We start from the raw sequence: 12,246 nt of genomic DNA, 5'->3' as shown, positions 1-12,246 counted from the left end.
CTTCAAGGTCAAACCTATGGTACCATCTTATGTCCCCCTCGAAACCATACAACTTTTGTCTGAAACATTTTTTCATATCTCTTTTAGTTTTTTAAAAAATCGACTGTATAAATTAAAATGGCCCACCCTGTATATATATATCGGTCTATTATACAATTGTTTGCAATTAAAGATGAAAGATTAGTGTTTCCCGCTAATTATATCGCAATTTGTTTGCCTCGAATTAAGAGGCGGTGTATTTTTTTTTAATTTGCAGCTCAGACAGTCTTGCAGAGAAGGCTTTTCTGTAAAGAAACAAACAAAATTGAAACCGAATTTAGAAAGACAACGTCTTAAAGAACAATCTTTCTTTGAAAAAAAAATCTGGTACGGATAATACTGAAACAGATAATATACCAGATTCTTCTGGATGCAATGAGATTGTAAATTAAATTTATTTAGCATGCCAAGATGTTAATATTATGTGTCACATATATTTGCTAAAACTATTGTACTCAATAATGTAATTCAATCAATAACATTATTGATCCTATATGAATATTGGAGATAACTGTAGCGCGATAATAAATGAAAGCACATGACTAAAAACTAGTGCTGACAGTGGTTTCGCAACACTAATAATAATAATATATGCGTATATGATAAATGTGCGATTACGCGAATAAAATGATAATTTCTCAATCAGAATGTCTTCGTGCACTTGTTCTAGCCAGTGATATTAGCGTAGAGTTCAAATATACGTTGCTATATCAATTTCATTACATGAAATGCACACATGTTATAAAGATATGACGAAAAATGTAATCGACAAATAAATCGAAAGTGTAGATTAAATGTTTCTCGGGAAAATTGATTTTAGAAAATGGAAACAAATTTTTAAGATATAAATATATATAAATAATATGTTTGTTCTCTTTATAACAGTTATTTATACACGAAAAATAAGACCTGTGGTGATTTAGGGTTTGAAAGTTGTCAAGTCGCGATTCAAACTTATTTGCAATTTGATATCGTAATTGTACACATATCTGTAACATATATCTATGGCTAAAGACATATTTATGCATGCTTACTGATATACTTTGTTAAAGATTATTGTACTTAGGTGTACCGATGTAATTGATGACGATGAGATTCATCTCCCGCGGACGTTTCTGAGAATACTTAGTCGTGAAAGTAATTGGAGCACAGCTTCGCAGGTTGCTTCTCGGAACGTAGATCTCGAAAGTAGTTATATTGATCTTAGCATTTGCCGAAGACTTGATAAAGATGAAACTAAAAATAAATTAACAGCAGTTACTTAATAATTATGGGTAGATTGAAAACAACATATTAATCCACGAAACAATATATAAATCGCCAACTAATTAAAGTCTTAACGTCAGCCTTTCCTTTGATATCATATTAGATTGTTTCGTCAAATGATAAATCGATATCGATTAGTAATTATATAATTAAGAGTATTTTATGCCTACGATTAAGATAAGAATTGTGCGTTCTTCTTTTAAATCAAGTGCAAAACAAAATTTTATCTTCATTATCTCTTATTGTTAGTTATACTGTTTTTATTATTCGCTTATTAAAGATTTATATTTATAATTGAAGATAAAAACAATTTATCACGTATTAAATATAGAATGCTACTACTACAAAATGCTGTATCTAATAATAAAGCAATAATTGCGACAAGTCTGATTTTAATAAATTATTTTATTGCAGTCACGTTATGTATGTTCCAATTTGATACGAGTTATCTTTCTCAAAACTTTTGTTATCTTCTCGTATGCTTTGCACATGACGTAGTCAGCATACATTAGCGTACATAAATTATTAATGTATAAGGTGCGATGAATTAATGACTAGAGAAAGAAATTTCGCTAAATGTTGTCGGGAAATTTAATATCACTGTCACTTACACTTTTAGTAAATGTACAAAAAGTTTTATTAACTAATACATGCAATTAGGAGATTACCTGACACGAAAATTTAAGAATATTATTGGAGCGTGTGCCAATTATTGATATAACAGTGCCATTAATTAATTTCGCATTGTATTATCCTGAATATGCCACCCTATTTAAAATAACATCTAACAAAATTATATATATTTCTACCAGTTATACATATATATTTGTTAGGTGTTATTTTATATAATAGAATGGCATATTCAAGGTAATATACAAGGTAGTTGTATATATATATATATATATACTTTTTAGCTTTCGAATTTTATAAAAAAAACTGTAGTCTGATACGACATTATTTCACATGTGCATATTTAAATAAAACTCATAACTGCGTTGTGTATAAGCGCTAATATTGAAAAATTTAATGAATATGAATTTTTGTGTATTAATTTTCACTACATTTCTTTAAATATAATATGTTCCGTATTAAATACATAGTAATAATATAAGTGATAGCCTCCCAAAGTTTATAAAAGAGACAAATAAATGCAACAGAGATATATTATATTATGGAAAAACAATAATCCATTGAATTTCAAATAATGTGTACTTTACACGTAATCGATATGGATTAAGTCAATATAATTTTGGAGTTCTATTAGAAAATAAGTATCTATAATGTATTGCTATTGCAATATTAATAGTATACATATATCTACCAGATTTTTACCATTGTTTCTAAATTTATTCAATGTTCTTGTTAACGTACATCTCAGCAATCTCCTTAAATTCGGAGTAACAAGAGAGAAAATTTCATATTCATATCTTAATAATAAATAATACCTTCTTATTTACCTCTTTTTTAATTTACTTTTTTTACTGACAATTCTATATAATTAAAATACGCTTCACTATCAGCAACGCTGCAATAATTTACGATTAAACAACTCACGCAGTTTGCACTCTATAATTGTAATAAGTAAGTTGTAGCCTTGTCTTTTTTTTTTAAAGTACGTATCTAATTTCTTGTTATATTGACTTTACTATATAATATTGTATGCAAAATTCTATTGATTTAATGCATCAGGTTCCATTTGGATGTTATCCCACTTGGTCCAACAACTGAATGTTGCCAAGTTGAAATCTTCCCACGATCTTCAATGTTAGACACTATCATCTAAAACAAAAAAAACTTATTTATATTTCAAAACAATAATTCTACTTATAAACTCACAAAAATCTGTACTTGTATACGTAAAATTGTAAATCAGCTGAGACACAGATGATACGATAAAAACGCACGAGATGGATTCAAAAAGTTGTATGTCATAATATATAAAACTAATCTTCTCACCATGATACCACCACTTAGTCTTTTTTGGATTCTTGTTGCAGGTTCTCACATAAAACGAATTGTCAGGCGGTCTCTTCTACATGAAAAGTACTTGGGTTATTTACAGACGACATTGTACACGCGCTATGTACCATATAATATCTAGCGGCCTTATCTCGCACCTTCTCTTTACAGCTGCTCAGCATGGAAATGATACTCAGGCAGATGCTTTGCACGCTCAGAGCGGGAGACCAGTCCTCCGTTAATATGGACAGGCAAATGTGACCGTTGCTGTAGACGTGCGGGTGTACGGGAATATTTCCACCGATGAAAGTCACCTCGGGTGAGTCGAATGGGTATTTGGTACTGAACTTGAATTGCAGCTGGAACTGCTCCCCCTCGTACAGCGTGCCCTTAGCGCCTTCCATGTGCACGATCCACTGTGTCAGGTTTTGCCCAGCCGATTCTGCGTCTACTTGTACACCTGGCGGCGGCTCGCGTATCAAGGACATCAGCTCCTTCTGCAGTCTCCTCTGGGAGAACAAAAGAAATCCTTTAACGTAACGTCCTCTTATCATTATCAAATAATCTCGCGGGGAAGAAAACTATCTTGCTCAAAGAGATGAACGTGATATCAGTTTCCTTATCTTTGGAAACATGTATCAATGCATTTAACCATCATTTCTCTCGCTTCAGGAGTTCCTAACAGTCTATTGTAGCATATGCCAAATAATGAGTCACCCAAGGGCTGTTGTAAAAAAAAAAACATCACACCATTTGAATCCCGAGACGTGGATAGATGACGAAACTTGTCCAACAGTTAACACGCGTTGCGTTTAAAGGCAAGCGCGTTCCGGCGACGCAAAACTCTTCATCGAACATTACGGTCGCCCCTGATCGAGCATCCGCGGATCGACGGCTCGTATCGTTCGTCGCCGACGAACAGGTCGCTGGCGGAGCTCGTGCGTCTCCCGTGACGCGACGTCCGTCAGACACACGCACTCTTCACGTCCGGTCGGGACTCGAGAAGACGCTCTTTGTTTCCCTGTCCGATTTCCTGCGAGGTCGCGCGGAGAGACAAAAGAACAGAGGGGAAAAAAAAACAAAGAATGGAAAGCCCCGCGAGACACGTACCTTCGACGGGGACGTTGCTGCCATTGTCGTCAAGGGGCTCTCCATCGAGAAACATAACCGCGGCCTGTTGGCGCTCGTCCTCCCCGGCCGCTCGGCGTTTCCCTCGCGCGCGGAGAAGCGGTGTGTACTGCGTGTCTCACGTTCGCCCGTGACTCTCTCGCATTCTTCTCGCGGCGGACGGGTGACAAGCTGCTGGGGAAACGGACGGTTGACGGCGGCGCTCCGCGCTAGAGCTGCCGCGGCGTCAGCGTCGTCGTCGTCGTAGTCGTCGTCGTAATCGTCATCGACGGCGGAGACGCATTCGCGCGATACAGCCGAGCTGTCGCGAGGCGCGCGATCACCACTGATCGCCAACCGATCACACACACACACACGTACGCGCAACGGTACCCTCTACTCTCTCACGGGCAAGACGGATGCGAATAGCGCCGCCGACAACGGACGGGCGGTGCGGTCCGCGGTCCGAGGTTTCGCGGAGAAAATTGAATCGGTGGATCTCCCGGGACTGCCGCCTCGAACGTCAGCGGGATATCGACACGCTGTAGAGACCGCCCTCAATAATTTACGGCGGCTTGTCGCGGAGAATCGATGCTCGGCGCCGTAAACGTCAAAGTTCGTGAAGCGCGCGACACACGATCTTCGAAAACGTGCGCGCGTCCCAGCCCGGAAGCGGCTGATCGAATCCCGGACGTCGGGACGTGGCCACAGCCCGGGGATAAACTGATAATGCGGGCCGTGGGGGGTCTGCAATGCGAATCTCAAGGCGCTTTCACATGCAGCGAAACCTGCGTAAAGCGTAACTCGCGTCGACCAATCACATTATCTCATTTGAGTATCGGCCGCCATTGATATTCGACGCAGGTTAGGGCCTGTGTCCACGATGCTGGAGCTTCGACCACTGAAAATGCCTGCCCCAGCCTTTTACCATGAGAAATGGATTACCGACTGCAATTTTAGTTCACCGAACGGCACAAGAGGGCAGCTGTCGGAAAAATTGTTCTACTTATTTATAAATGTATATTCATTTTTGTTTTAATATTTATATGTCATAGCTCTTGTGGCGATCGTGGAGCAGAGGATTGTGCGCTGGTCTGGTAATCCAAAGACCTGGGTTCAAAACCAAACAAAACATTGTTGGTTTTTCGTTCGATCGCCACATATAGCGTTTTCGACTGGACCAGGGTTAATAGCCGAGAGCGCTAAAACCCATGTCAGTTCCAGTCAGTTGAAAACGCTAATTGACGCTAATAGAGAAGTGAGAGGACTTCCAAGGGACTTACATTCATCATTGAATGTATCAATAAAGTTATTACCTACATAATTGATATAAAAATACATATTTGGTCATCGATTCTCTTCCGTATGCAATGAATTTGACACACACAATTTTTTTATCTCAAACGACATACTTCTCGCGTGCGCAATATAATCAGCGAAAAATAATTCCAAAATACTTTTACCCATAAATCACGTCACAGTAATTTTCATTGACATCATTGATACTATTGATATCGGTTCCTTTTAATTTATAATAATATTAAGATTATTTTTGTAATATTTTGTTAATATATTAAATAAACTAAATGTATATTCATTTTTGTTAATATTTATATATGTCCTCTAATATACACTAAAGATATAAATTACACAATACACAACTATATATGAGCAGCTAGTGCACAGAAATGCGAAGTTAATTCTTGTAGCTGCCTTAGTCCAGTTTTCAGGGCTTCTTCTTTTAATTTGACACAATAATATATATCCAAAGGTGTAACGTCAAAAGTTATTGCGTGTCAGGCAAAAATGTATTTAAATTTTGCTGTAAACTAAGCAACGTTTGATATTTCATGACATCTTCAGCCGTGCCAGTAACCTGATTACAAAAAATATTGCATAAATATACATGTAATATGATATAAAATAACTTGACTAATAGACTACACATATATTATCATTATTAATAGATTGACACCATCACCCAAAATGATTTTTGCATCCTAGCAGTGAGGAAATAAAGCTCAATTACAAAGCGTTTTCTATGGATCAAGAATTCTCTCTCTTGCTTTCGCGGCGTGTTGCTTTCGCAGCGTGTTGGTTTGCGGCACTTAAAAATTACGTCTACATGAATTCTTTACGTATTGTCCACGTGTTTTTATAAGTTTTTAGAAATTTTTTCATGTAGACAATGTATGCTCTATAAATTACATGTCAGAAAGCGTGGCATCGATGCAGAACATTAAAGAAAGATTTGAAAAGTTACACTTTTGTTATAAACTTCTACGTCATGTCGTAACTTTACTTATCTAATATAAACGTTCTGCAGTTTATCTGCGTAAATTAAAGGTATAGCATCTACCCTCGGGATAACATGAAGAATATATGTACTGTACCGTTAAAATTGAGCTTAGTAGCCTGTGTAAAATAGTACCTAGTGTCTTTTTCTCAAAGTATAATATGCAACTTCAGATCGAAAAGCTAGCGATTTGTCTTTCTCGTTATTATTTAATTAATGTATTGCAAATATATTCCAAGGCGATAACTTTTGCTTTTCGTCAAGTATGTTTACGGTAATGCGATAACTATAATGTACTCTGTAATAGATTATCTTTATGAGATACTGACATGATTCACAATGACATAAATTGCGTCAGCGAGATTATGACGCAAGAAGATATAAAATATACACGTCTCCGATATGGAGGCGTCAACATGACAAGAATTAAAGAATTATATAGAACGATAAAGATCGAAATTTATTAAGCATTTAAATTTCGAGTATTTCTTTTGTTTAACATCGATAACATGACTTTTGTATTATTGATGAATCGAGCGAGATCATCGAAGATATTCTTTGCACCTTTGCAAATATGTCTTGATGTGCGAAGCATCGGATTATGTAAAACGCACGCCATGTACAAATACAGAAGATCTATTCCCACGTGTAAAAAAAATGACGATTTTCGCACCTCATTTGTGTCACACAGCGCGGCATAATCACTGCAGGAAGCAAAGACGATTCGTGAAGATTACACGGGAGGCGTAGGCGGATTGATCGGAGGATCCCCTCGGGAGATAATATTATAATAAAGTAATGGCTCTCGGGAATACAAAATCGGCTGGGTGATTTGAATGAGACTGTTGTGCAAAAGCGGCCGGCCACGCGCGACGCCTCTCGCGCCAGTACTTTTACTTCGCACGAGACGAAAAGCCTCTAAAGGAAGTGGCGATGTTAGGTGAGCGAATGTGTAACCTACATTCGATACGATTGGGCGATCTCGCTCATTGTAATATGCCAGATCTATTCTCGTCCCCGCCAAGATTTTTATTGTGCACATTTTGATGCAAGATAATGCATGGCTGCTTAATTGTTTCGGAAAGGAAACATTTGGATAGAATAGAATATTAAGCAGAAATGACCAGTTAGAGAATATTAAATTATTTACTGATAATAAACATGCTAATATTATTAAACAGATAATTTGTGTGTTAAATAATATTTATATATGAAATGGGCGATGTTAAAACTATGGTAAATGCCAATGAATTGACGTAATTAAAGAAATTGTCGTTTTCTATTTTTCATGATAATTAAAAACTAGTAGGATCGTATTTTTATTTCGAAATTAATTCAATCAAATTAAGTATAATTTACGCATTTAAAGCATGTGTGCGTTAATCTTCTCTATGTAAGAAATTCCATCCATACGAGACCTTTCTCGGTACATTAATGATAGAGCGCGATGTGGTTATAATGTACATAATGAGACAGTAGTCAATGCGTTAGATGAACTATAGAATATGCATGTTAATAAGAAACAAAATTGCTTACATTTCTCATCACTTTTAATGCAGTGTGCCTTCATGAACATGAAAAAATCGTGATTTTCGCGTGAGTACGCAACAACAAAATAACATTAATTGTTAATCAAGAAATGAAAATTTATAATTTAATTTCCTTGCGTGTGAAAGTGTGTAAAACTCAAATTGAAAATAAAAAAGTAACAGAAGTTGGAGTTGACGCAAATGAAAAAAAATCGAGAAAACGTAACGTCTCGACTTAATCTGTTAAAATATTTTCCTATTCTTATCCTTATTTGTTTTTTGCCACTGTTCAGTTTTTATTAACACATAAATTTGTCATCTTATATATTATATAAGTTTAAGGGTGAATAAATAACAACGTTTTTCAATTTTGCTTCGTTTCTTTGCTTCGGGCAATCTTATTTCGCGAAGGATGTAATAAACGAAATAAGTTCGCGCATTTCTGCGCGAATATAAACTGCATATGTCATGTAGAAATGCGGATGCAGAATGGTTCGTGTCGGAAACCGCGATCGTCGATATTTACGAGAACCGGCGGAGCGTCAGTGAATTATCCGGGAACATTTGTTCAACATATGTTTCTTCCGGATTCGGAGAGAACCGGTTTTCTTCCATAAAGCTCTACAACTTAATTGAAGCCCGATCCAGTAGGGATTCCAATTAAATATTTCATTACGCACAATTACTAAATATTTTCCTATTCATATCCTTATGTATTATTTGCCACTGTTCAGTTTTTCTTGACACAAAAATGTGTCATCTTATATGTTATATAAGATTAAATAACGCAATTAATATTCCTCTAAAAATAATATTGCTTTTAGAAAAAAATTACATCAGAAGTGTTAAGCTCTTAACCGAATTGAGGGAGGCTTATTGTCGCCAGTGATTATTTAAACAAGGGGAAATTATTTAAAAATCGACCAAACTGGCAAAAAAAGTGATACATATTTAAGTCACAACGTTTCGATCTTTCGACCTCTTTATCGGATACTTTTCAAGTACAATCTGGAAACAAAATTTCAAAATTTCCCCTTGTTAGCACTTAACTATTTATAAGTTCAATTATCTCTCTGATGTATATTTTACAGCTTTTTAAGAAGCCGTAAAAGAAATAAGTAAGAATAAAAAAATTATCACCCCTAGAGAAAACGCTCGAGAGTTCGATATCTTATAGATTTTGCAGTTGGCAATGAAAGTTCTGACATTTTCAAACTTCAGGATCATTGTTTCCTCGAACCACGATCTAATCTCCAGTATTGAAGCTAATCAGACGGCGTGTGACAGATGAGAGATATAGCTCGTTTTATTAAGCTCTTCGTGGTCAAGTTTCGGTCTCCATGAAAATTATTAAAGCCGACTGCATTTGGAAATGCATTATAAATATTTGTACTTCCACCATTTTTTAATAATATTTACGAATGATAATTATAAAACTGCCTACGTTTTTCTAATATAGACAGTAGAGTTCAATTGAAATTCCAACGACTTTTTAAAGACACGGCACAGTAGCAGGTTAATATTATATCTATTCAATCACAGACTACATAAATGGTGATTTATACAATTATATTCATTTGTTTAATTTTTACCATGAACAATTGAGGCGCATTTGCAATTTCGTATTTTTATAATTTCTTCTTAAACAATGAACCTTTGAACATGCACGGCTCTGCTTCTCGGGCTTCGCGGAAGGGTCTTCGAGAAATTAAAGCGTATTCACACGTATTTTGTCTTCTCTTATCAAATTAATTGCAAACAGCGAGCAGTAGATAAGCGACAAACGGCAAATGAAACAGTAGGCTACGCTCCTGGCATCTCACTGCGTCGTCACACCTGTTGCCCTCAGCAGGATACCAGTGTGATACGCCACTGGCCGTAAACCGCTGGCACGGCTCACCTGTTGGCCTCAGCAGTACTTGCTGGGTTCTCGACCGCGCGGCACCTTTCGCCCGACGTTGCTGACGAAGCGACGGACCTTCCGTTCTCCACGTATTCTTCGTCGTCCGGCAAGATCTTTCTCTCTCTCTTGCGCGCGTGCGCGAATTTAACGCTTTTCCGGTTGGCCCGCGTTGTTGGGGGCTTCCACATCCGGTACCGCAAGAAGGAACCGGAAGGAAGGGACCCCTCGAAGCGGGGCCCTCGCCCTCGACCTGGAGGAACGCGGCGCGTCGCACCGGACGGACGAGGAGGAGGGAAGGCGGAGAAGCTAACCGGTCGGCCGCTTTCCGCGGATTCCTAAACCACCGTCGGCCCCCGTCTCTCCGGATTGTATGCAAATATCTTGCGGAAACATCCTCGCGCGAGCTGCTGCCGGCCAGGAGAACGCGATCGTCCCTTCACGAGGAGACGAGGGGAAGCCGCTCCTCCTTGCGCTCATTTTTCGCGATCGAATACCCAGGTATGCATGTGAAGTTCGCGCATCTTCACGCACGTACGCGATATTTTCGCGATAGCCGAGAGATCCGATAACCGCGCAAACACGGTCGCTCGTGTAACGATTCGTTGATCGCGGCGCTTGAAAGAATCGCCGGAGGAATTCGCCTTTGGCGCGCTCGTGAAAGCAAAATTCGAAGAACTGATGTCTTGGAGTCGATTGTATTCTGCGATAAACTTGGACTTAAAAATAATTTAAAAATCATTTATTGAATTATGTGATGTGCAAGTAACAATACGACACGTCATTGAATAAAGTACACGTTATGAATGTTCGCTTTCCCTTAGTGAGACAAATTCCTGATAAATCTGGAGTAGACATCTTTCTCAGCGAAAATTTGATTGGGACGTGTCATTAAATACATTTTAATTCTCATTTGATACTTTATCAATTAATACTCTAGGTTCTTGATATATTTCGGAGCGATTCGAATCTCTTTTATTTATTGCTGCGCATAATGTATCAGAAGTTGCGTAGATTTCTTTTCGGAAGTAAACTCCTTGATAAATTTAAAGCTGAAGGTTGTTTTTCGAGCAAAAATAGAATTGTAAATTTTTATTGTATTTTACCAATCAATTGCAAATTAAATTTTTATTAGAAGATATCTAAGCAAGAAAAGAAAAATAAAGAACAAGTTGCTTTCAAATTAGCAGAAGTAATGTGTAATTGAAAGTCTTTTAAGTGCGACTTCCGATACATACGACATGCAATCAAAAATCAATCTCGGTAATGACATAATTTGCTGGAGGCTTCAGAAAATCCAGGCGCAGTCAGTCATATTTATTTAAAGATGTAGTGTCTCTCCCGCGATTGACGAGAAATCTCAATCATAAGAGTACAGCAATATTGCGTACATAGATAATCACAGATAATGTGTCGGCAGAATGGCTTTCAAGTATAGAAAAAGTGAATCGTATTGTTTGATAAAAAGCGTTTTAACTTTTTGCTTTACCGTTCGTTATCAAAGACCAAGTGCAACTAGATTGCTAATATATGTCAGAATTTATATTTGTACACTATAGTGAGATAACGTGGCATTTTCAAGAACTTTATGAGAGTTTTTACCATACACTTTACTAGTGAAAAGTATGGTAAAATTTCAAAAAAGTCTCATAAAAATTCTTCAAAATTACGTGATTTTCAGGATACACTGAGAAAATTCCTTCCGTGTATGTTGAAATACAGACAAATCTTCCAAATGCGTTTCTTAAATCAACTTCTCACTTATCAAGAGACTTCTGAAAAAATCTAAACTATTTAATCTATTGCCCCCCCCCCTCCCTATTAACGCTTATTTAATTATATATATAGAAAAATATTGCGTCGAACTGTTGTCTTCCTACATACATATAACCACTTCAAACATACTTATGTGCATAAATAATTTTGTTAAAAAATCTAAAGACACAAAGTATTACTTTTACGTATCACTGATTTCGTGTATTGAAATTGTCAAGCTTTTCAAAGCATGCCGCATTTCTTTTTTCACGCGAATTCGCTTAACGGACCTCAGCGAGATGGAACTTTAAAGTTGTTACAAACTATCGATGCGATAATTCGATAAGATCGAGGAGAAAACTTAGCTGCTCACGCAAGCGTTTCAAAACACTTTG

At 37.1% G+C, this 12,246-nt stretch overlaps 1 protein-coding gene across 2 annotated transcripts; it reads right to left on the bottom strand.

Moving 5' to 3' along the window:
- Positions 1-1,872: 1,872 nt before the first annotated feature.
- LOC105565018 (ubiquitin-conjugating enzyme E2 W) lies at positions 1,873-5,037 on the bottom strand. Of its 2 annotated transcripts, none has more exons than XM_012017831.1 (4): positions 4,375-5,037; positions 3,423-3,773; positions 3,262-3,337; positions 1,873-3,084 (listed from the first exon to the last, which is right to left on the bottom strand). In XM_012017831.1, exons 1-4 carry the CDS (start codon positions 4,417-4,419, stop codon positions 3,071-3,073), a joined length of 486 nt encoding a protein of 161 aa, XP_011873221.1. In that variant the 5' UTR covers positions 4,420-5,037; the 3' UTR covers positions 1,873-3,070. The 2 variants fall into 2 exon arrangements, with proteins under 2 accessions (XP_011873221.1, XP_011873220.1); XM_012017830.1 differs by lacking the exon at positions 4,375-5,037 and adding an exon at positions 4,015-4,301.
- Between the last annotated feature and the right edge of the window lie 7,209 nt (positions 5,038-12,246).

The sequence above is a fragment of the Vollenhovia emeryi genome, unplaced genomic scaffold, assembly GCF_000949405.1.
Source record: "Vollenhovia emeryi isolate VEMERY1.0 unplaced genomic scaffold, V.emery_V1.0 DF939156.1, whole genome shotgun sequence".
In the NCBI taxonomy this organism is placed as follows: domain Eukaryota; kingdom Metazoa; phylum Arthropoda; class Insecta; order Hymenoptera; family Formicidae; genus Vollenhovia; species Vollenhovia emeryi.
Note: the sequence above shows the minus strand (reverse complement) of the source record. Positions and strands in the feature narration are given on the sequence as shown.